This window comes from Garra rufa, chromosome 16 (genome assembly GCF_049309525.1).
Source record: "Garra rufa chromosome 16, GarRuf1.0, whole genome shotgun sequence".
Lineage (NCBI taxonomy): Eukaryota > Metazoa > Chordata > Actinopteri > Cypriniformes > Cyprinidae > Garra > Garra rufa.
The window spans coordinates 32,001,056-32,028,074 of record NC_133376.1 but is presented as its reverse complement, the minus strand read 5'-3'; the positions used below and the strand labels follow the sequence as shown (position 1 = coordinate 32,028,074).

At 39.1% G+C, this 27,019-nt stretch overlaps 1 protein-coding gene across 1 annotated transcript in view; it reads right to left on the bottom strand.

Annotated features, from left to right (window-relative positions):
• The window catches only part of dlg3 (discs, large homolog 3 (Drosophila)), a 161,196-nt gene that overhangs the window by 133,200 nt on the left and 977 nt on the right, over positions 1–27,019 (bottom strand). Inside the window, exons 2-4 of the mRNA XM_073820520.1 lie at positions 26,312–26,443; positions 6,830–6,915; positions 1,748–1,858 (exon numbers count right to left, since the gene is read on the bottom strand). Coding sequence (XP_073676621.1) covers positions 1,748–1,858; positions 6,830–6,915; positions 26,312–26,443 — 329 coding nt within the window. The remainder of the gene's footprint in view (positions 1–1,747; positions 1,859–6,829; positions 6,916–26,311; positions 26,444–27,019) is intronic.

The following is a 27,019-nucleotide window of genomic DNA, read 5'->3' as shown; positions in this document are numbered from 1 at the left end:
TGCAAAAGATTTCTATTTTAGATAAATGCTGTTATTCTGAACTTTCTATTAGTCAGAGAAACCTGAAAAAATTCTACTTAGCTGTTTTCACCATAATATTTGAATAATAAATGTTAAAATCTGAATATTAGAATGATTTCTGAAGGATCATGTGACTAGATTAATGATGCTAAAAATTCAGCTTTGAAATCACAGGAATAAATTACATTTTAAAATATATTCAAATAGAAAACAGTTATTTAAAATAGTAAAAATATTTCATAAATGCAGGCTTGGTGAGCAGAAAAACCTTAAAAAAACATTAAAAATCTTACTGTCTAAAAACTTTTGACTGGTGGTGTATATATCTTTTTTTTTCCAACAATAAGGACTTTTAACTGGCCCAGTTTTTTTACAATGTTTTTCTATTTTCTATTTTTCATTAAACATTTCGATTTACAAAAAAGTACAAATATAATGTTTTAGGTTTTCAATTTGCAATACGTGTGGAAATTATGTTTTAATTCAGTGCTTGATATCAGTTCAAACATTGGAAAAGGATAGCATATGATCATTTGTTCATAATTTTCCAACCTATTCTAACTAATAAAACCTCAACCTTATTAATCAGCAAAATAACAATTAAATATTTTAAAACAGCAGAATTTACCACAACAATGTTTAGAATATTTCACAAAAGTACATGTTAAGGCATAAAACACTTATGCATGATCAAAGAACCTACGTACTGGTAGGTCATACACACAAAATGTGTTTTTGCGTACAACTGTGTAGTTTTTCCATGTAATAGCTTGGATATCCCTGTTGAAAAAAAAAACAGCATATGCTGGTTAGGTATGTTATGAGGAATGCAGCTGATTTGAGCTGGTTATGAGCTGGTAAGCAACTAGCTCCTGTTTGACCAGCTCATAACCAGCTCAGGACCAGCTCAAACCACCTGTCATGCTTTAAAACATACCTAACCAGCATATGCTGTTTTTTTTTCAATAGGGATATTTGTCGTTTGTAGAATCTTGCATATGAAACAGCTTTCTAAAAACATTTAACTAAATATCAGAAGAAAATGTTTTGAAACTGTTCTAACATTGATTTGCTGTGCCGTGTACAACACTGAAATTTATTTGACTTCAGACGGTGTTTAAAAATGCAGCACTTGTGTGAAAGACACTGATACTGAAAGACCTAAAGATATATGGTGGTACGGTCAAATATATCCATCTCGGCTATGTACAGTGCAACACAACACAATGAAAGTCTCTCACACTGATTCTAGGCCATTAACCCATCCTTAAAAGAATAGTTCAGTCCAGAATTAAAGTTTCCTGATAATTTACTCAAGCTCATGTCATCGAAGACGTTCATGTCTTTCTTTCTTCAGTAAAAAAAAAAAAAAAAAATTTTTTGAGAAAAACATTCTAGGATTTTTCTCCATATAGTGGACTTAAATGGTGATCAGCAGGCTGAAGGTGCAAATTGCAGTTAAATTCTTTTTGACTGAAGAAAGAAAGACATAAACATTTTAGATGGCATAGGGGTGAGTAAACTATCAGGAAATGTTATTTCTGTGAACTAGTGAACTAAACCTTTAATTGTTAACTTAACTGAGATGAAGTGGACATTAAAGTATAAACAAATCCCTATGCCTGGAAAGATCTCATGCAACATTCAAAAGCACCATCCTGAAGGTGTTATATGTTATAAATACATTATTTTTGAAAGAAAAATAACGTTTTTACCAGCCACTAACCTTTGGTGTCTCTATATGGGATCGGCTTACTAGTCCAGCCACTCTCTCCAGCTTCTGAGAGCTCCTCCTGCTGGTCACACGCACACGTGACACACCCTCTTCACACAAGGTCTGCAAGCACAAATCACACAGTATCAGCAGATGGCACAGATAGATCCACAAAAAAAAAAAAATAATTGTTGTAGCTAATATTCAGTATTAGGTACATTAGGTATTCAAATGTAGTCAAAGCTAGTGGTTAGAGTGCTGAATACATCATAAAACAAAAATCATCAGAAAACCTTAAATATAGCAAAAAATACTAAAATGGAACCATGTTTTTACATAATTGTTTATGTGGAAAACCACGGGAAAATAATTTTCACTGTGGACAACTGAACAACCACTCTTGGGCTGTGGAATATTCCAGCATGGGCACTAAAAGTCATTTGTTACGTCAATAGAAAGTAGCACAGAGAGGCAAATAGCACCATTTGCAAGATGGTTTGGATGGACAGACATCTGTATTATAATAAAAGAGAAAACAAGTGCCTGCAAACATACACACATATTAAAACAATTCCCACAATCAAAAAGCTCTCAAAATCTCTCAGAATGGTCATATATAGCATTTTAGGTTCCTACCTGTTTATCATAACGTATCACGCACTCACAGGCCACAGGCAGCAGAGGGCAGCCTTTGGAAAAGGCCATGACAGCAGAAGGAACAAAAGCTCTCTTACTTTCCCTTCCCAAATGCTAACAAACTCAACTCACAATGTTCTTTTAGAATCTGTCCTGTTCTGATCCTCTCATAACTGTGTGTTCATATAAACAAACACACAGAGGCATGCAGGTTTGCAGCATTAAGGCCAAGCCACACCCATTTAGGTTGATGCAACTAAAAGCACAAATCTACAATCACAAAAAACTGCCTTCAGGCAACATTTAACAACACAATGCAAATTTACCGTTTTTATCATTGCCTTCATTGGACCACCAAGAACTGATTTGAAAAAGAGTTGCTGTCAAGCCCCAGGTTTGTCGTCATACTGTCACCGGCTCAGCTACGAGGTGAACACTGCAGCTGAGAACATGCTGGATTGCTGCAGTCTCAAACCCAGAGAGGAACATGGAGGCGCTGCTGGTGTCCAGTGCCATTGAATCACTGCTAACACATGACATACTGCTCGCTATATATAACGAGGCTGGATTATGGATTTTTATACAGCTTGATTCATTCAAATAAACACATTTATTCAATTCCCAGATAACAAATAATGTAACACTGTTACCCACTGTAACTGTAGCTAATATAAAACACAAAAGGGAATACCCACTGCCCCTTACTGTTTAACACAAAGGTTTTCTAATGATTGTGCTGTAAATTATTCCAGGGTCTTTTTTTCTTCCTTCTGCACCAAATCGGGGAATTTGCAGACTTATTTCATTTAACGTCTCTCAGGTGACCGCACGCTATGCATGCTAATGAACCAGAGCTGGACATTCACTCGGATCCAGCCTCGCTCGCTCGCTCTCAGAGAACCACAGAACAGGGCTGTGCCTGGACACAGACTTAAACTGAGGCCACTCACAGTCTCTACCACACATCACATAGTGACCCCTGCAGTATTTCTGTGGAACATGTGTCACAATAGGATGATGCTTCTGGAAAGTGCCAGTTGGGGATTTGACACGGGGTGGATTATGCTCACAGAGATCGTCCAAATGTCCGCTTTTCATTTGATTCATTAATGTGTTTTGCTTCAATCAAAACTAGATAAATATGAATCATTGTTGGGTTTTTACCTGAACATCTATCACAACTGATTTACCTGTTCCCACACATGTTTGTGAATACTGCACTATAATAATAAAAAAATATATATAATTTAAAACTATAATTTAAATAATACATATAAAAAACGAAGCATGCAAAAAGCAGGAAAATGTAGATGCATAACTATCATCTGTGTTAACCAATCCATCCAGTGCAGTCTTATGATTACTGATTATTTTATGTAGGGCTAGGGTTAAAATGTCTCCACAATCTAATTTGAAAAAATATCATAATATCGTGCTAAAACTCTATTAACTCTATTAAATACACCTACTGTACCTGAAAATGCAAGTTTGTTTCATTTGTATATTATGTGTGTTTGTAATTTTTTTGTTTGTTTGTTTGTTTGTTCTTAATAACAAAGTTGTTTAATAACAAAGATTAAAAAATGACAGGTTTTTATCTTTGCCCAATTTAGCCTAAACATCTGCCATTCTTTTTATTTTATATTTTGTTGCCTTGTAAGGCTTTGGTTTTAAAATAGGGAAATTAGTTTGGCTGTGCTGCTCAGACAACTTGCAAAATAGTAAAACCAACATGACAAAGAATCGTGATAAAATCGTGATATTTCTGAAAAAAAAAAATCGTGATATGATATTTTCGCCATATTGCCAGCTCTATGATTTCCCGTGATGCCAAAACGCGGAAAGAATGTCACAGAATCTGACAAATTTTGAATGGAATGGATACATCAAAAGTAAGTCAGTACTCTTAGATCAAAATGCGATGTGGACTAGGCCTACTGTCTGTGGATATTAAGGCACAAAAATACTATTTAAATATAAATCCTGCAAGTTCTGCGTGTTTCTGTGTGAATGAATTGCGCAGACGCACGGTTTTGTTTACAACACACATACTGAAGCTCACAATGTATAAGTACATGAACACATAAACATAATCTCTTGAACTGTTTTGAAAGTCACTTCAAGAGCATTTTACTGTTTCTTTTTTAGTAAAACTATCTTATACAAATAGAAACCTAAAGGTCTTCAGAGTAACCCATTCAAATAAAAGTTAATCTTAAAGAAACTGAGAGAAATATTGTATTTATAGTATTACTACTACTACTAATAAAATTATGGTTGCACTTTATTTCACCGTACATTACAGTGTACTTAAGGTAATATACCTTATAATATACTGGTAATATAAGGTAACTACATGGATTAGGGTTAGGTTCAGCGTTAGTACCTAGTGATTACCAAAGCAATGTAATTACTTTAATACACTAATACTTTAGTACACAGTATGTATATGAGCAACAGCACTGTAAAAAAAAAATCATTATTAAAACATTATTTGTAAAGGTTTATTTACCAGAAAAATAATTTACCAGAATGTAATTAGCAGAAAAATGTACAGACCGTAAATACACAGATAGTATTTCTGGAAAAACAGAAATATATAAAATAATTAATAATTAATTAGAGATTATTTTGATTATTAATTATTATTTTAGTTATTAATATATATTAAAAAAACATTAAAATGTAATCCAGAAAAAATAGTGGAAAACAGATTTTGGTAAAAATAACTGAATTTGAGAAAAAAAAAAAAAAAAAACATTTCATAGAGCCTTAGAAATGTAATTTTTGTTAAACTTTTAATACATTGCTGTTTAGTATAAGTCTAGACAAATTTAAATGAACAAAGAAAAACCGGAATCCAGAAAAAATTAAGCCAGTAAAAAAACTGAATTTGAAATAACAAATAAAAAAATAAAACAGATTAAAACAGGGCCCTATTTATGGCACATTCAGACTAAATTCATGGGTCTTAAAAATATTTTGCCATTATATGATTGTTGTGCAGTGTTTTTAGTTATTACAAGATATATAACTACATTTTTGGATGTATTGGTAAGAATTTTAACCTGATATTCTAGCCTATTTTCAATGAACAATCACCAAAAAACACACTTTTTACCAAGCTACAGGAAATTGCTTTATTCCTTGTTGAAAAAAAGTGAAAGAAAAAAACTGTTCTTGATGTTCCGGTGAAGTAAGAGATGGAGTGAACTGAGTTTTTAAAGCTGTTTGCTACAATATAATTTAAATAATAATTTAAATGGACAGTTCAGCCAAAAATGAAAATTCTGTTATCAATTACTCACCCTCATGTCGACCTTAATTCATCTTCAGAACACAAATTACAATATTTTTGATGAAATCCAAGAGCGCAAAGAAAACAAAAATAAGTCATTATATTCACGTATTCATATGGACTATTATAACAATGTCCTTGCTACCTTTCTGGGCCTTAAATTTGGTAGTTGCGTTGCTGTCTATGCAGGATCAGGAAGCTCTTGGATTTCATCAAAAATATCCTAATTTGTCTTTCAAAGATGAACAAAGGTCTTACGGGTTTGGAACGACATGAGGGTGAGTAATTAATGACAGAATTTTCATTTTTGTCTGAACTATCCCTTTATCAATGCCACAGAATATCCCACAGAATCTCCCCAATTCTGGACTGTCTGAAACCACTGAGATGACGGGAAATTTCTTTTTATTATCTTTAAAAAAACATCAATCACAGGGCGCTCCTTTACTGAATGAACAGAGACTATTTTAGTCAAACCCGAGTGTATGTTTGTGTGAACCCTCAGAGAGACCACAGAGCGATCCTCCCTCACCGCAGTTGCTTTTAACAGAATCCAGACAGAAGTTGAGGTTATTTTCTGTACTCTCCCTATAAATACTTTGCATAGCCACGTGACTGCAGACACTTGTAACGAAAGGTCCTGGTGACATCATCACACAGCCCACCGAGGAGCACTCGGTGTTATCACTGCAGTGCTTTCTAGATATGACTAATGTTCTGTAGTGTCTGTAACTTCCACATGCTCTCTCTTTCATTCTTTCCTTCTTTTTTTCTATTTTTGTCCAGCACGTCTCTGTAAACTTCCCTCCCCTAGGTTTTTTTTCTAAACCTTTGTCTGTGCTAATCGCTGTTATCAGGAACAAAAAAAGTACTGGGGACAGATATAAATACACCATGAAAGCATCATAAAATAGGATCTATATGATTCATGTGCTGCATTTATGACAGCTTTGTGCTCAAACAGGTCAAATTTAAGATATTCACTAATAATCTTCCCCTCTGTGAGATGTGAACTGCTTCAGCTGTCAGTGAGCTAAACTTCAGAACCAGATCAGTCAGATTCATGTAAGATAACAGAATATAAGGGTTTGGAAAACATGAGGGTGAGTAAATAATGACATGTAATAAAAATAAAGCTGCCTTTTCTCTGAGGCTCTTACCTCCCATGTGTCCACAGAGCTGCTGTCTTTAACTCCATTTTGTGCTGCATTCATTTGCAGGGTAACCTCGTAGCATTCCTGAATATCTGAGAATAATGGAATAGCGATGTCATTGAAGGAATCTATTTAAATAATGCAGGTATTTATGCTGAAATATGCAACACCTCTGTAACATTTTTAGATTAATAACAAATAAATAAAAAATCACTAAATAAAAAATGTATAGTATAAATGAGGCTGGCATTCTAACATTTATGCTAAAGGATTATTTCATTCAGAAAATTACATTTCCCATTTACAAATGTCATTTAATCACCTTTAGGTTGTTACAGCCTGTATGACTTACTTTCTTGAGTGAAATATTTTAAAGAGAATTCTAGCAGAATAACTGAATTTCTCTCTTTCATACAATAAATGTTGATGGGAACCAAGGACTCCCAGAAGGAACAAAAACATTTGGAATCACCAAAAAATATCATAAATGTACTTCATACTTGTGTGCTATATTTACATCTTTTGTTTAACAGCCATTGACACATTGTTATTTTTATGGCAAATAGCCGCTTGAACATTTACAGTTGAAGTCAAAAGTTTACACACACCTTGCAGAATTCTACAAAATGCATCCTATTTTTTAGTACTGACCTGAATACGATATTTCACAGAAAAGAGGTTTACATGTAGCCCACAAGAGAAAATAACAGTTGAATTTATAAAAATGACCCAGTTTAAAAGTTTACATACACTTGATTCTTTATAATGTGTTCTTACCTGAATGATCCACAGTTGTTTTTTTGTTTAGTGATAGTTGTTCATGAGTGCCTTGTTTGTCCTGTACAGTTAAACTGCCCACTGTTCTTCAGAAAAATCTTTCAGGTCAACAAACTCTTTGGTTTTTCAGCATTTTTATGTATTTGAATCCTTTCCAACAATGACTGTATGATTTTGAGATCCATCTTTTCACACTGAGGACAACTGGATGACTCATATGCAACTATTACAGAGGGTTCAAAAGCTCACTGATGCTCCAGAAGGAAACATGATGCAGTAAGATCCAAAGAAAACGTTTTGAATATGAAGATCAGGGTACATTTAACTTATTTTGTCTTCTTAAAAACATGTAAGTATCTTCTGTAGCTTCCGAAGGGTAGTACTAAATGAAAAAAATGTATTTAGGCAAAATAAGAAAAATGTACACCTCTTTATTCTGCTTAAAAGTTTACACCCCCAGCTCTTAATGCATCGTTTTTTCTTTCTGGAGCATCAGTGAGCATTTGAACCTTCTGTAATAGTTGCGAGTCCTTCAGTTGTCCTCAGTATGAACAATTTGCAGATTCTGCAAGGTGTACAGTATGTAAACTTTTGACTTCAACTGTATAAAGTTAGTCATATGCTTTTGAGTAATATGCATTGAGCACCTAAAAGGACACAGATTGTTTAAAACAAAAAAAAGAAAAGAAATGGGAGGACCTTGCATTCAACTACAAAACATTTGTGGTGGAATTAATATGAGGTAAGAGGAAGAAATTTTTAGTACTTTCCTTGCAAAACTTCCCAAGAAACTTTTCAATCCAAATGTTTTGCGAGCGAACGCAAAAGCATTTAAATATAATTTTCTGTCCCCTTAGGGTTTCCATAGACATGAGAGTGAGTTAATTATGCCAGAATGTTCATTTCTGTGGACATTTAATGGGTCCCATCAATAGATTAGTAAGTCTTTAAGCCATGCCAAAAAGCACAGGTGCACAGTCTTCACATATAAAGTGAGCAAGGTCAAGAGCAAAGTCAACTTTTGGCTCAACTTGAGCATAGTTGCCTCTATTGTGGGTCTCTATAAATATCAACCAGTGGCCTCATCCAAAATTCCTGTCCATACTGGGTTTAGAGACCCGGAGCAATCACATTCACTTAGAGAGGCTTTTAACGTGACTCACTCATGACAGCACAGAGCCTGCAGACATTAGCAGAGGTAACAGTGGCTCTGATGTTGAGGGTCAAGCACAAAGCTGTGAGCTGTTTACACTTGTGCAAATTGGGACAATTGGAATAGTGTTAAAATCATCAGTGCACATTAAAGCAGAGCAGTGGGATTATAACTAATCACATAGAATGTAAGAAACTTGCTTGGACCACTGAAATCAAAAGGGTTTTTTAGGGGTAATTGCAGCAAATTGTTGAACTTATCTGAAGGTACAAGCATTTGGACAAAAAATACCATAAATTAAATCCTTGAAGTGGTTGTCTCTTTTTACACATGCCTATTCAAGTTGCAAGAACAAGTGAATAGAGTGTTTTCACAATGCGCCATCAATCGGCCATATTGACGGCACTGCACATAAACAATGCCACTGAACTGAATGAAACTCATATTTTGCTGATTATTGCTGCTGAAAATAGTCAATTCTTTTCATGTTTTGAGCTGTACTAATTGGTTGAAATGGGAAAAACATTTGGCGTACTATAGACTGCCAAACGTTATAACAAATCAAGGAGAAGAGTGGCAAAAAACTGAGGAACAAAAGGCATTTGTGGTTGACCAAACTGAACCAGTATTTCCAGGGCAAGAATATTGACAACATTTGTGTTTGTTCTTATAATTTCCGGTCAGGTAGGTGAAATATTAGGCTAACATCCTTACTTAATAACGCTCTTACCATCTATTAACTTTAGTTTGTCAAAATATTGCGTCCTTTCCTGTTTACTAAGTGCTTCTCTTTATGATTTAGCAGCATCCACATGTATTTTCCATGGTTTAGACAGCATAAATTAGCAGAACAACATATTCAGTAGTAATTTGCTCATATATACTCTATATGGTCTCATATTTTCATAATTAATTCTAAAATATGGTCCAAAATCATTTTTTACTTTTAGAATTTGATTTATCGAACAATATTGTGGACCACAGCCTGTCTTTATTGAGAAACATTTTACAATTTACGATTCAATTTACGATTCAAAAGCACTGATAAATTCCGGAACTAAATGACACTCTCGAGTGAATGAGTGAATCATTTACACAACTGATTCAGTTACTCAGTGATTCATTCATAACTGCATGCGTGTTGCACGGAGACTCTCAAAGTTACTCAATAATGACCCCTTGTTTATATTTGTTTACAGTTGTATAAAGGCAATATCACAATCATTCTGGTGGCCTAAATGTCAGAATGGCTGTAATTCTTTAAACAACAGCATTCTTGCTTGTGTTCATTTCTTTGTTTTTTAAAGGGATAGCTCACCCAAAAATGACAATTCTGTCATCAATTACTTACCGTTATGTCGTTCCAAACCTGTTAGACCTTCGTTTATCTTCGGAACACAAATTAAAATATTTTTGATGAAATTCAAGAGTTTTCTGACCCTGCATAGACAGCAACACAACTACCACGTTCAAGGCCCAGAAAGGTAGCAAGGGCATAGTTAAAATAGTCCATGTGACATCAGTAGTTCCACCGTACTGCTATGAATCTACAAAAATACTTTGTTTGCAAAGAAAACAAAAATAAAGACTTTCAACCCGTTGGTCTTACATGTTTGGAACGACATGAGGGTGAGTAACTAATGACAGCATTTTCATTTTTAGGTGAACTATCCCTTTAATACTTACACAGGCCTATTTTAAAGGCAGAATATGTAAGATTGTTTGATTAAAATATTAAAATATTTTGACTTGTGTACTTACATTATCCAAAATGTTTCAAAGAATGTTCAAATCCAGAGAAATAAGCAATTTTAATTAGTGTAATGGACCGCATCTTTGCGTCAACTTCTGATGACGTCATACAACCTTGATTTTCCGGTTTTATTTTGTACAAAACATGAAACCCCAAAGACACTTTAATAAGTTATGCATTTTATTAGACAGGTGATGAACACACAAGAGTAGCATTATAACCAGGGGTGCACATACGTTTTTTAGCCTGGTTCTCATAAGAGTACCTGGAGATTTGGTTTGGTCCTCATACTACACATAGTGTGACCCATTAAATATAATTCTAAAAAAAAAAAAAAAAAAAAAAATTAATAATAGTGATAATAATATAATTTGACTTTATTTATTTAGTTAATTTTTTAAAATAATATAAATTAAATGATAAAGTGTGGTAGTAGTATTATGTCTTAAAAAAGGGAGTATTCAATAAAAATACAATTATTTTATAGTAAATTTAAAAATGAAACAATAACATTCATTTTTGTTTAAGTGAATTTTCATTATTCAAACTTAAATTAGCAAGCTTTTATTTTGCCGGCAAGTACTTAAAGGAGTAGTTCACTTTCAGAACAAAGATTTACAGATAATGTACTCACCCCCTTGTCATCCAAGATGTTCATATCTTACTTTCTTAAGTCATAAAGAAATTGAGTTTTTTGAGAAAAACATTTCAGGATTTCTCTCCATACAATAGACTTCTATGGTGCCCCCAAGTTTGAACTTCCAAAATGCAGTTTAAATGCAGCTTCAAGGAAGAAGGGTCTTATCTAGTGAAACGATCGGTTATTTTCTAAAAACATTTACAATTTATATAATCTTTTTAATCTCTACACAGAGTACACACAGAGCTAGACAAGACGAGCATTTAAGGTTAAAAAGTATATAAATTCAATTTTTTTTTAGAAAATAACTGATCATTTTGCTAGATAAGATCCTTCTTTCCTCAGCTGTGATCGTTTAGAGCCCTTTGAAGCTGCATTTTGGAAGTTCAGACTCGGAGGCACCATAGAAGTCCATTATATGGAGAGAAATCCTAACATGTTTTCCTCAAAAAACATAATAATCCTTACGACTGAAGAAAGAAAGACATCTTGAATGACAAGGGGGTGAGTACATTATCTGTAAATTTTGTTCTGAAAGTGAACTACTCCTTTTAGGATTAACGAGCGTTCAGTGAGGAGCATCAGTTAATGAAATGTCACGTTTTTGCATTGTGCTTTGAAAATGGCAGCGAATAGCCTATAATTATGCTTTCAGTTCGAATTGAAATCTTATGAAGTATTACAGTTTGTCAATCTAAAATGGTAATTGTACATTAACAGCTGCAACCATGTCGGTACGCAAATGCGCACTCTGAACTTATTTACACAGCGCATTTTCTTATTTTGGTTGCACATGCTGACCTGCAGACCACTTATGTGCACCCCTGATTATAACAGAACTTTCAACACACTCAAATGTATCTAGTACGACAGCGCTGCTTTTCCTAAATACGCATGACCAGAAAAAGCGAAATTGGTCGACTGTGGAATAATAAAAGCTCTGCTGCTTTCAAGTGTGTGTCACACTCGTCCTTAATTAGCAAGCGTCCTCGTTTAGTTTTTACGACTTTCAGCCCCACCCTGCTTCATATACAGCTACAGTGACCTTAATAAGTCTTTAATACATTAGCTCATCCATTGACATGGGCAATGATTTCTGCCCAAATCCCTTTGGATTGCATCGGCTGTGGGGATAAGGACTACAACCTCCATAATTCCACACTTTATCACCACGGCATCAAACTACACCTTTGGTTCTTTGTTTGTTTTGAATCTGCGCCCTCTAGTGGCGAAAACGTACACATTGTGCCTTTAATAAATTCTGACTGTTACATCAAAGATTGTGATGCTTCTGGTCTCTTAACGGGACTGCTACTGTCCTGGTCGTGTCCCCAAAGCACCTCTTCCCCCTTCAAACAAGAATGATTTGTTTCTTCACCCCACCCTTTCTTCCTCTTGTGGCGGGAGTCCCGAGCTGTGATCAGCGTCGCCCTGGCAACACACGACCGACACCTGGGATCCATCAGCACCGAGCCAATCGTCACCGGAAACCACCCTTTATAAACAGACTGCTCAGGACAGACAAGTGAGAACGATCTCCATTGAAGCTCGGCACTTACATGCTCTCTCTATTGCTTACCTCACAGATTCGCCGTGACGATTGGCTTCCCGCTGCTTGGATCCACTTCCCCTGGGACGACCGCACTTCCTGCACTCGTCCCTCACTGACCACGGTTCACGAGGAGCACCTTTGAAGGAGAAGAGCACCCACACCGAGCACCCACGACGCCGACTGCATACTCACCCGTACACTCTCACCTTTTTATTTAATAAACTCACCCTCCGGGGCTCACCAAAGTCTTTTGTCCTGTCGTGCTGTTCTCCGCCCGGCCACAAGGTGGTGGAGAATGCGGGCAAGATCACGGGCGAGAACAGCCGCGAGGAAGACAGCCCTTTGTTTACGTCGCCATCTTGCTACACCACTAACTTCCGGTTTCTTTTTTTCAGGCGAGCGCCTCCCCAGCGGCATGGAGGAATTGGTAAAACAGCTGACGGAGGTTAGCGTCCGCCAACAACAATGTTTTGAGCTGCTGACTGAACAACATGGCCAAATCCAAGGATATCTGTCAGAAATGCGCCTTCCAGCGGCTCAGAACGTCCCTCTTCCCGACCCACGCGTCACTGCGGCTCGACTATTACCCAAGTTAACCGCAGATGATGATATTGAGGCCTATCTCAAAATGTTTGAGACCGTAGCTCACACAGAAGGTTGGGCGAGAGGTAGTTGGGCTACTGCACTGGCACCGTTGCTGTCAGGTGAAGCCCAACGGGCATATTTTTCTTTACCGGCGTCCTCACAAAATAATTATAATGAGTTAAAAAGAGAAATTTTAGGTCGTCTGGGACTCTCAGCGACCGCCGCTGCGCAGCGGTTTCATGATTGGGAATTTAAAGCACGGTTGCCAGTGCGTACTCAAGCGGCCGGTCTGATGCGGTTGGCCGAACATTGGCTCTTAGAAAATTCGCCGTCCCCTTCTCAAGTTGTGGAAAGGGTAGTAGTCGACCGCATGCTGAGAGCGCTCCCCCGCTCGATGAGGCAGGCGGCCGGGATGAGGGGACCCAAAACCATCGCGGATCTGATTGAGGCTGTGGAACTGGCGGACGCTACCTACCGGGACGCTGGGGAGAGAGCGCCGCCTTTCCCCCGGAGGGTGAACCAGGAGCGACGACCGCCAGAGGGCACCCCGCGGCCAGTACACAGACCCTCCAGCCCCCGCGACGAGCCGATGCCCACCGAACCCGCCTCACCACCCATCAAGGCTTGGATGGCAGGCTGTGTGCTGCACCAGAGAGCCCCCAGAGGGGCTCCCACGACCCCGGTGAAGATCCATGGCCGCCAATACCAGGCTCTGCTGGACTCCGGCAGCGCCGTTTCGCTCGCGAGACCCACTACGCTCGCCCCCCGGCCACACTCCAAGTCAATGATGCCCCTCACTTGTGTCCATGGCGACACACGACAGGTACCCACTAATATACTTACCTTTCATAAAGGCGGAGACACCTGGACCCTGGAGGTTGGAATCCTGAAGGATCTCCCCGTGCCCCTGCTGCTTGGACGGGACTGGCCGGGGTTGGAAGCCGCTCTCGCCACTGCCACACAGCCTGCTCGCCAGCGTCGGCGCCCACGCCGTCAACAGTCGCGGGGGTCGGAGAGCCACGCCACCCTGATGACGTCGGACAGTGGGAGAGACGGTGAGTCCGCCCCCAGAAATACTAACCTCTTCCACGATGTGTTTCAGCAGGTCACCGGAGGAGGAAATTTCGGGAAGGCCCAAAAGGAGGACGACCGCTTGAAACACTGCTGGCGACAGGTACGCCTCCTTGAGGACCAGGAGGTACTACCGGCTCCTCACCCTCTCCCACACTTCATCGTCCGGAACGGTCTGCTGTACTGTGTCGCCGAGCGGCGGGGGGAGGTCAAACATCTTCTGGTCGTGCCAAAAGGGAAAACAGAAACAGTGATCGAGTTAGCCCATGCGCACCCCATGGCGGGCCACCTCGGGGCCCAGAACACGATTCAGCGCATCCGCGACAGGTTCCACTGGCCCGGCCTAGAAGCCGAGGTGAAGAGGTTCTGCCAGGCATGTCCCAGATGTCAACGGACGTCGCCTCGGAAACCTCCCCCCAGCCCACTCATTCCGTTACCCATCATCGGGGTGCCCTTTGAGCGGATCGGGATGGACCTCATAGGGCCGTTGCCGAAGTCTGGCCGGGGCCACGAGCACATCCTGGTGATTCTGGACTACGCCACCCGGTACCCTGAAGCAGTCCCCCTTAGGAAGGCCACCGCCAAAACCATCGCTCGGGAGCTGTTCCTGCTCTTCAGCCGGGTGGGCCTGCCAACGGAGATCCTGACCGACCAGGGAACCCCATTCATGTCCCGGCTAATGGCTGACCTCTGCCGGCTGCTGAAAGTGAGACAAATAAGAACCTCAGTCTACCACCCTCAGACCGACGGGCTCGTCGAGAGGTTTAATCAGACGCTCAAGCAGATGCTGCGGAGAGTAACGGCCGAGGACAGGAAGGACTGGGACCTCCTCCTCCCTTACGTACTGTTCGGCATCCGAGAGGTCCCCCAGGCATCCACCGGTTTTACCCCGTTCGAGCTCCTCTTCGGGCGGCAACCAAGAGGCCTTCTCGACGTGGCCCGAGAGGCCTGGGAGCAGCAGCCGGCAGCCTACCGGACCGTCGTGGAACACGTCCGGGACATGCGGGAAAAGATCGACCGGGTCATGCCGTTAGTCCGGGAGCACCTGGTGAAATCCCAGCAAGCCCAGCAACGCCTTTACAACCGGGCGGCTCAACCGCGGGAATTCCAGCCAGGGGATAGAGTGATGGTCCTGGTCCCCAATACCGCCTGCAAGTTCCTGGCCCAGTGGCAGGGCCCCTACACTGTGGAAGAACGAGTCGGCCCAGTCAACTATAGGGTAAGGCGGCCCGGCCGCAGACAACCGGTCCAGCTTTACCATATTAATCTGCTGAAGAAATGGGTCGGGGACCAGGACCAGGTGGCCGCTCTCACCATCCAAGAGCCCGCGGTTGTCGACACCAACCCCAACCTCTCCGCCGCCCAGAAGGCGGAGCTGCGGCACCTGGTCGGTCAGTTCCAGGATGTCTTCTCCGACACCCCCGGCCAGACTAATGTCCTCCAGCACGACATCCGCACTCCTCCCGGCGTCATCGTCCGGCAACGGCCCTACAGAGTCCCTGAGTCCCGCCGGCACGCTATAGAGGAGGAGATCCAAAAGATGCTGAAACTGGGGGTCATCGAACCATCACGGAGCCCATGGTCCAGCCCGATAGTCCTGGTCCCAAAACCGGACGGCACCCTGCGGTTCTGCAATGACTACCGGCGCCTAAATGAGATCTCGGACTTCGACAGCTACCCCATGCCCCGAGTGGACGAGCTGTTGGAACGTCTGGGAAGGGCCCGGTACGTCACCACGCTGGACCTCACGAAGGGGTATTGGCAAGTCCCCCTCTCGCCGGAAGCCAGGCCCAAGACCGCCTTCTCAACCCCCTCCGGGCACTGGCAGTACCGGACCCTTCCCTTCGGCCTGCACGGAGCCCCAGCGACATTTCAACGCTTGATGGATGTTATCCTCCGTCCCCACCAAACCTACGCAGCGGCCTACTTGGACGACGTGGTGATCCACTCGGAGGCATGGGAGGACCATTTAGAGCGACTCCGCAGGGTGCTGTCCGAGCTACGTCGGGCGGGCCTAACCGCCAACCCCCGCAAGTGCCACCTAGCGATGAACGAGGCACGGTACCTGGGTTTCACCGTAGGAAGAGGACTCATTAAGCCCCAGGAAAACAAGGTGAAGGCAATCTTGGACGCTCCGAGACCCCTCAGCAAGACCCAGGTACGTGCCTTCTTGGGGTTGGCGGGATACTATCGGTGCTTCATCCCCCAGTTTTCCTCTATAGCGGCCCCTCTGACGGACCTGACCAGGAAGGGACTGCCAGAACGGGTTCACTGGAGCGAGGATGCCGAAAGGGCCTTTGAGCGCATCAAGCGGGCCCTAACCACCGAACCCGTTCTGCGCGCCCCGGACTTCAACTGTCCCTTCCTGCTCCAGACCGATGCTTCAGACACGGGACTGGGGGCCGTGCTCTCCCAGATCCAGGAGGGAGAGGAGCATCCGGTCGTCTACATCAGCCGGAAGCTGTCCAAGGCCGAGAGAAACTACGCAGCTGTCGAGAAGGAAGCTCTCGCCATCAAGTGGGCAGTCCTGGAGTTGAGGTATTATCTGTTGGGTCGTCACTTTACTCTCCTTACAGATCACGCCCCTCTGCAGTGGATGGCCCGGGCCAAGGACACGAACGCCCGGGTTACGAGGTGGTTCCTCTCACTCCAGGACTTCCACTTCGATGTGCGCCATCGCCCTGGCTCCAGCAACAACAACGCCGACGGGCTCTCTCGGTCCTGGGCAGCATTTTCAGGTCTGTCAGGGGTCACTCCCCACCCACCCCCTGTCTCCCCTCTTTCTGTCTCAGCCTCCAGGACCAGGACGTCGCTTGGGGGGGGGAGTGTGGCGGGAGTCCCGAGCTGTGATCAGCGTCGCCCTGGCAACACACGACCGACACCTGGGATCCATCAGCACCGAGCCAATCGTCACCGGAAACCACCCTTTATAAACAGACTGCTCAGGACAGACAAGTGAGAACGATCTCCATTGAAGCTCGGCACTTACATGCTCTCTCTATTGCTTACCTCACAGATTCGCCGTGACGATTGGCTTCCCGCTGCTTGGATCCACTTCCCCTGGGACGACCGCACTTCCTGCACTCGTCCCTCACTGACCACGGTTCACGAGGAGCACCTTTGAAGGAGAAGAGCACCCACACCGAGCACCCACGACGCCGACTGCATACTCACCCGTACACTCTCACCTTTTTATTTAATAAACTCACCCTCCGGGGCTCACCAAAGTCTTTTGTCCTGTCGTGCTGTTCTCCGCCCGGCCACACTCTCTATACGTCTTACCTCATTACCTCTCAGGTCACTAACTGCCGTGGCCTGTGGTCACCAACAGAGGGACGACCAGCTGATGAGAATGGAGGGAGACAATACTGCTGATGTCACCCACACTCCCACACTGGCCCACAGCCTGCACTAATAACATAATGAGATGCTTGTTACCTCGCTGTGCCTTTGAAGCATAACACGCTCTCGGTCCCCTTTGCACTGGAAGAAACGAGCGAGTCTTTTTTAAGACGGAAGAAGAAAGAGCTTGAGAGAAAAGCAACTCTTTTTTTGGAGAGATAAGCAGTGCACTCGGACTGGCGGCGCATGCGGACGGTGTACGTGTGTGTATGCGTGGGGGGGGGCTGTTAGGGGCAGTAATGGAGTCCCACTGGGGTGCAGCGGGAAAGACAGTAGAAGAATGGGGCTATGTGACTCATCATGGCTGTGTCTGTGTGAGCCTGTGTGAGTGGGAGGAGAACAGTGTGTGGGAAGCGGTTTCATCGCCTGGCTGGTCAGAGCCAGATGAGAAAGCGAGAGAGCAGAGAAAAGAAAGCGAGCGACGGGGAAAGTAAACTAAAGCGTAGAGTCTTCCACTAAATTGTGCATGATTATAAAACATGCAGCTGTAGGATGAATGGAAATGTATAAGTGTGTCAGACAGAAACACCTCCTCGTTTAGTAAAGCTGTCCTGAAAGACGAGTGAGTATGAATCATGTCTTCATCGAGGAGACCTTTCCCCTCAAATGCATTATTTAGTAAAACATAGCAGGCAACATCAATGATTATTCACGTCTAGGACTACTTACTGTCATGAATGTAACAGATGTGTGTGCACTCAAATGCTTTTTACAGCTGAATAGTGTGCAAAACACACTAGCATACTTTGACATACGGGTACATTTATTTCAGACAAAGTCCTGGTGAAATTATACTTTTTTTCCTCCAAAAAAAAGCGTTCCAGCAGAATGTTCCCAGAGCCAAGCAAATCCTAAAAGACCACATAAATTCCTGGCCAGTGAACAAAAAACACAAAGTCCTTTTGCTTAACTACACAGTCCTCTCCACAGAATCATTTTTACACAACTGCTCTCCTTTTCACTTGCTTCACCTCATTTCAATGTCAATATTAGGTTACACATACTTGATTTGAAAACTGGCTTTTAACAGTCAGCTGTTATGTTAAAAGCCATCCTGAACCAGTTTCTCACATCAAAACTTTATTTTATAGTTTAAAACAGCACAATTGCAGTTAATTTATATTGTACTGTAAAACTTCACTTATACAATATTTTACAGTACAAACTACATATGTGACCCTGGACCACAAAACCAGTCATAAGTAGCACAGGTAGGGTACAACGGGGCTAAAGGCACCCAGGGGTAAAAAGCGCCTTTGATATTATTTTCCTCTAAACCACTAGATGGCAGAAAAACGTGGTGTAGCACTTTCCAAAACATCCGCTTTTCAAGATACACATGCAAATTTGGCTGATGCTTGATGCAATCATGGGCTGCAGCGCAAAGTCAATTCTGTGCTTACTTGATCTAATATTTGATGGTTTTAAAAAGGCAGTGGCTATTTACACTAAATGAAAATAGCATATTTTCTTAACGATATATGCTATTTACACTAAGTGCAAATAACAATGGGTTCTATTTACATTAAGTGAAAATAGCATCTTTTCTTGGCGAGAGATGCTATTTACACTAAGTGCAAATAACAATAGGTTCTATTTACACTAAGTGCAAATAGCTATAGATTCTATTTACATTGTTGAAATAGCAGGATTTTCGGATATTTATAATACTTATTGCAAATAGATGTAATTATCTGCAACTCAGTATTGTATTAGATTAAAACAGTATGCAGTAATTACGTATTGAGTGTAAATTATAATTTTAATTTAATTTATTAAATGGCACTGCCTTATTGGGACAATAAGCCCTCCCTACACCTACCCTATCCCTAACCGATACTTTATTTTCAACTTTTCAATTATGTCCTTCATTTTTTTTTAAATAAATGCCTCTCCAATATGACATGAGATTTGAAAAGAGAAAAAAAAAGCTTTGCCAAAAGGGGATTCAAACCCAGATCGGTCACGTCGAAAAGAGTGAAATGCATTTTATTCTCTGCGCCACTAGAGCTGACAACTGACAGCGGCCTTTAATAGTATTTACTATCCCAATCACACATTGGTGGGCAGAGTTTGTGTAAATAGCCTCTGCCAACAGAGCAGAGTTTTAAAAATGTTGTAGATTTAAGTAGCAAATGAGAATCACTTAAATTCTTGAATATATCTTGAGACAAAGGTCTTCTTAATGATTTTCATCATTCAACAATTCAGTTTTTAAATAATGAAAGAATATGTGACCCTGGACCACAAAACCAGTCTTAAGTCGCTGGGGTATGTTTGTAGCAATAGCCAAAAATACATAGCATGGGTCAAAATTATTGATTTTTCTTTTATGCCAAAAATCATTAGGAAATTAAGTAAAGATCATGTTCCATGAAGATTTTTTGTAAAATTCCTACTGTAAATGTATCAAAATGTAATTTTTGATTAGTAATATGCATTGTTAAGAACCTAATTTGGAGAACTTTAAAGGTGATTTTCTCAGGATTTTGATTTTTTTGCACCCACAGATTACAGGTTTTCAAATAGATGTATCTCGGCCAAATATTCTCCTATCCTAACAAACCATACATCAATAGAAAGCTTATTTACTGAGCTTTCATATTATATATACATCTCAGTTTTGTAAAATTTAACCTTATGACTGGTTTTGTGGTTCAGGGTCACATATGTAAAAGTCTGGTATTCGGGGTAAAATGCATCTCTGCCATTAAGGCACAATATTTAACATGATAATTAATAGAAGGCTGACTTTTCTATTTGTTGACATGACATGGTTAGATTCAGATGGTAGATTTCATATATTATGTATGCGTCCATCTTAGAGATAGTCATCATGTTTAGAATGAAACCATCATATTTAAAAACATGCTATTAATCATATCATATATTAAAATATGATTTGTTGTTACTACTGCAAATCTATATTAAATTACTATGGGATCTCCTTCCCATAAAGGGGTGTGCCTTTAGCCCAGTTGTACCCTATGTTTATAGCCAAAAAATACATTGTAAGGGTCAAAATTGTAAAAAAAAAAAATGCCAAAAATCATTAGGATATTAAGTAAAGATCATGTTCCATAAAGATATTTTGTAAATTACCCACCATACATATATCAAAACGTAATTTTTGATTAGTAATATGCATTGCTAAGAATTTTTTTTTTTGCACTCTCAGATTCCAGATTTTCAAATAGTTGTATCTTGTTAAATATTGCTAACAAACCATACATCAATGGAAAGCTTATTTATTCAGCTTTTAGGTGATGTATGACTGCTTATGACTATGGTTTTGTGGTCCAGGGTCACTTATATTACCCTATTAAATCTAATACAATTCTCACCCTTTTCTTCTTTGAGTATCTTGTATTACTATTATGAGTGACCCAGCTATCATATCATATTAAATTAATTTACTGTTCAAACGTCTGGGTCAGTAACATTTTTTTAAATAATTTTTAAGAATAGTTTTATTCATGAATCAAATTGATCAAAAGTGACAGTATAGGCAATTATATCATTACAAAAAATCTATTAAAAAATACTGTTCTTTTGAAATATTAAGCAGCACATCAGCATATTAGAATGATTTCTGAAGGATCGTGTGACACTGAAGACTGGAGTAATGAAAACTCAGCTTTGCAATTATACTGTTTTAAGTCTATGAAAATGTAATATTATATATTTAATTGTAAAATTATTTCAGAATATTACAGCTTTTTCAGCATTTCTGATTAAATAAATGCAGCTTTGGTAAGAATTAGAAAGCATTTGATGTAAGGTGAAACTGAATCTTTCTTGTTGTAGTACCTGAAAACTGTCTAGGAGGAACTAAAACATGATGACATAAAGAGAAACTCGTTGTTTAGCTTGGAAAGTACTGAGGAGTTATGGACTGTCTGTTTTTCCAAGCAATGAAAATAGCCCTGGCCTTGATATTGGGTCATATTTGGGCACAAAACCTGTGTGATCCCTAGCCTGTTTGTGTGTTTGGAAACAAAGGGATGAGTGTGCAGTTAGGAAAACCTTTGTTCGAAATTGTGCAATCATGCAGACAACCAAACAAGCCCACGGTCGAATCTTCCTCCCTCCCACAGTGCATGACAGAACTGAATTGTTACAAGCCTCATTGTATCCCCAATATATTTGATGATCACTTTTTCTTTGATGCCACATAAAACAAAGGGCTTTCAACTTAGAGTCTAAGTACACTTCAATTATGTGAACGAGATTAATGACTGAGAATTAAACATCATGCACAAGCGCATGATATTTTGTCACTTTTAAATGCTACAATAATAAATAATACTATAATACTTAAAAACATCTACATCCTCAATCTGCCTCATTTTTGCTCGAATTCATATTGTATTCCCATTTTTAACTCTGGCCAACACCCAAGAGGCTGAAGAGATGATTGAAACCACATGTTGCTCTCAACTCAGCCTCACATGACCCCTCTCCTCAGTACCTGAGAGAGAGAATGGGTCGTCCTGCACAAAGCCATACTCTCTGCTTAATCTGGCCTGAGGTCAGATGGGAGTACACGACTGTGTTTATCAGTCTACCTACATGTTATCCCACATTCCCTCTAACGATCCAGCCTCTTTCTGGAATGTGTGGAATTCTTATCCGCTTACTTTGCAGTGCCAGTTTCGAGCTGAAACTCTCATGACCGATTCAAAGTGTGATAAACCAGAGCTTTTGCAACATCTGTTTGTCCTGCTGTGGTCAAACAGCTTTATTAGAAGCACCGAAAAGTATATATACTTAATGCCAGCAGAAGGAGTCATATTTCTTTTATAAAGTGATAATATTGCTTTAGCTTATTCAGTTATTTTGTCTCAGTTTTTGTTTACATGGACTTTTAGTTAGTTTTCATTAGTTCCTGTTGTCATTTGTTAGTTTCCCGACTTCACCCTTCAGTTGTTAGTTGCTGGTTATGTTTGTGTACATGCTGTTATGCCTGTTTAATAAACTTTGTTTTTAATCTGCTTTCGTCTTCCTCATCTTTGGACCTTCTGTGACAATCACAAAGTTTACCACTATGAAAAATAAATAGGAATATTTAAGTGACTGACATTTACTGTAACTTTTAACTGAACACTACCATTCAAAAGATTTACCATTCAGTAAGATTTAAAAAAATAATAATAATTTTATTCAGCAAGGATGCATGAAATTGTTGTGGTGGTATGTCTGTTTAATATAAATGCTGTTAATCAAAGTCAAAATATTGGAGTTTACACAAAAATATTAAACTTCATAACTGTTTTCAACATTATAATCATCAAAGGTTTTTTTTAGCAACATATATATACTCTATCAGTCAAAAGTTTTTGAACAGTAAGATTTTTTAAGTTTTTAAAAAAAGTATCTTCTGCTCACCAAGCCTGCGTTTATTTGACCCAAAGCAAAAACAGTACAATTTAAAAAAAAAATGTTTTAACTATTTAAAATAACTGTTTTCTGTTGAATATATTTTAAAATGTGATTTATTTCTGTGATTTCAAATCTGAATTTTTAGCATCATTACTCCAGTCATGTGATCCTTCAGAAATCATTCTAATATTTTGATTTGCTGCTCAAAAAAAAATATTATTATTATTATGTTGAAAAAAAGCTAAGTAGAATTTCTTCAGGTTTATTTGATTAATAAAGGGTTCAGAAGAACGGCATTTATCTGAAATAGAAATCATTTGTAACATTATAATTGTCATTATCATCACTTTTAATCAATTTAAAGCATCCTTGCTATATAAAAGTATTAATTTCGATTTCTTTTCCCATCAAAAATTTAAACTGACACCAAGCTTTTGAATGGTATAGTGTATAATGTTACAAAAGCTTTTATTTCAGATAAATGCTGATCTTTGGATCTTTCTATAAGAAAACTAAAAAAAAAATCACTCAACTGTTTTGAATATTGATAATAAAAATAAATGTTTCTTGAACAACAAATCAGGATTTTAGAACGATTGCTGAATGATCATGTGACACTAAACACTGGAGTAATGATGCTGAAAATTGAGTTTTGATCACAGAAATAAATTACATTTTAAATTATATTAAAATAGAAAACAGTTATTTTAAATAGTAAAAATATTTCAAAATTGGACTGTTTTTGCTGAACCTTAGATCGAATAAATGTTCTTTAAATAAAGAACATTATAATCCCAAAAAAAGGGAATATTTTAAACAGTAGTGTATGTGTAGAATTCATAAATTTACCTATATTTGATTTATTTGAATAATCAATAAGAATAATCTTCTTCTTCTTATTATTTTTTTAATACATTTTACCCTACTTTATTTGTTTTAAACCATATCAACTTTATATCCTTTACATATTTACAGGTATAAATACATTTTATATCAAATTTATATAAAACTATATGTAATTTCTATCCAAACTCTTTAAAGAATGACAAACACATGCACAATATCACACATACTACATCTTAACACTATCATGCCTAACAGCATATGAGAAACTCATAAGTTAAGATCGGGGAAAACCTGTCCCTCTCCTCACTACACTCCTATGGCAACGCAACCCCATGGCTTGATCACAGCCCCTGTGGTACTACTCTTCTGCATCACAGCAACAGCAGCAGGCAGGCCTCATTAAAGCCTGGGCCTGGTAATTAAGATAACCACTCAACCATTTCGTAATGGGACTAATTTGTTTCCTTTGCAGGACAAAGACTAAAAATAAGTTAGGAATCCTCTTATTTTTGTTAGACGCATCTGGCATGACAGTGATATCTGTTGTTACTTATATGCTTTCTTATTCGGGCTGTTGTGAGGCATCATTAAAATGTGACAGGGCACATCCACAGTACTGATAAAATCAGCTGGGGTTGTGAAAGTCTGACGCATTGTGTAACTCAAGAACAGTGGCACAAACTTTAGTAAACAGTTTCAAATCCATGCAAAAGATTGGAGACAGTATTGAGGTCCTGCGTTTTTAAAAAACAGACAACCTTTTGTTTTTATTCTGAAAGAACCTATTCATGTGGCTTAATCCAATAATCAAAACTTATAATGTAAACAAGTGTAAAAGATGAGCAAGTTCCAATGGGTTTTTTTTCTTTTACAAACTCAGATGCAAGTTTGTAAGGCAGTGTCAGTAATGAAGTGAAACAATTATATCCTAAAGCCATTGTTAATGTAAAGAAGGACACAAAAACACAAAAACAAAATTTTGAAAAATATTGGCGGTGTTTAGTAAAGCTACACCAGAGCCATATAAAAAGAGAGTTGCGACACTCCCATAGGCTTCCATAGGAACTGAGGAATGCGGAAGTAAAGCGTGTCATGGAGCGGTCAATAGTTCCAAACAACCAATAGCTCCTCCATTGAAGCCCATTCATTTCAGCGCTTCTCAAGCACAGTCGCAAGTATATTGAAGAAATTACTGCATTTCTTTACATTTTAACGCATCAGTTGACCTCTCGAAAAACTGGCCAATAGTGGTGTTTTATGAAACGTGTTATAGTTAATGTTTATCGTTAAAAAATAAACTGTTAAACTGTAAATGCAGCTGGATAACGTGAGAAACAACGTAATAGCGACCATAACCAGATACTAGTTGTCATATTTTTATGTTTTTAGTCTTTCTGCAATCTTTCTCTCACTGTAGGAGGTTGAATGAGTTTCAGTAAAGACTGCATTCAAGAAACACGATAAAAATGTGTGCTGAATGCAATTCGTTGCCTTGTGTTTTTTTAAACATTATTTTCATCTTTTCTATTATGTTAAATGCCATTTTTGCTTGCCTTTTATAATATTCACTTATGTTGTATATTTGAATATCATAAAAGAGTAAATTACTTTTTTTTTTATTTAACATTAAATCGTTAAATCGAAACATACTGTATAAAAAAAAGAGTGTTTGATCATGTCCAAATACACATGCAGATGTATTTAACCTTAAATATTACACTAACTGTAATCTAAATACTATATTAGAAAATGTTATCTTTTAAATGGTCAGGATCATTATTGCACATATTAAGTACAAAAAAACCTCCTCAAAATATTTACCAAATAGAACTTAACTATATATATTACAGTTATTTAATTGAATAAAAGTTACACTTAAGGTGTTTGGTCACATTTGACTGCCAAAGAGTATGAGAACATATTATGTCTCTTTATCACTGCCCAGAATAAAATGCGATTGTAAAGCGTATTCAGAGAAGTTATCAATAGACAATCAATGCACATTATGTGTTAATAATTACTCGAAATTGCTGCAAATATAGTAAAACTGCTGTCTATCCTATTTAACTCCATTCAAACACATTGACAGCGCGGAGCTGTTTGGAACTATTGAGAGCTCCATGAACCACGTGACCGCGCGGCGGCGAGATTAAAGCGTGTCGCAACTCTCTTTTTAGATGGCTCTGAGCTACACTAACTGTAAAGCAACTTCTTGGAACATTTTGCTTAGTATAGAATGTACTGGAATCAAGTGGTATGGCCCTAAATAATGACAGTTAATCATTTGTTTTGAGAGCCATTAGAGTTTACACAGAAACAAACCTCACCCAGCAGAGCCTGAAAAAGATGACTGCCAAAGATGGAAGAGACCTTTTCCACGCTGGTCTTCAGGGCCTGCTCTTCCGGGCTGGTCAGACTCGCCTGATACTCTTCCAGTAGCCCAACTGCTCTTTTAGTATCTGAAATAAAAGAAAAGACAAGAGTTTCTATTTCAACACAACTCCTACTCATTTTAATGCACTTACCTAGATTTGCTTTGTGACATTTTTAGATGCATGTCTAATTCTGAAAAGGCCTTGCACCATGCTAGATGCTTGAAATCTGACATTACTTGCCTTTAATTACAAGGACCCTTCGAAGGGGTGTGTAGCCAGATGTTCAACTCAACCAGGGCTGTCTAACAACAGTTTTTCAGCAAGCCGATAAAACTAAATGAATTAATGATTTAGGCTTGCGTAATAGCCTATGTGTTATTTGGTGTGGATTAAAAGGGACCATATAGTGGCTTAAAAATATATTTTGACACTTCAGTCACACTTAAATGCAATAGGTAACAAATTATCCTACAATTTTGTTAGCTAGTTAACCAGTTAGTTGTCACGCCAGTGCTTTTCACATTCACACAGGAGTCCTAAAAGAGTAACCACAGGTTTAGTTTAGCATATATGTGAACCTGGACCTCAAAACCAGTCATAAGTAGCACAGGTATATTTGTAGCAATAGCCAAAAATACATTGTATGGGTCAAAATTATCC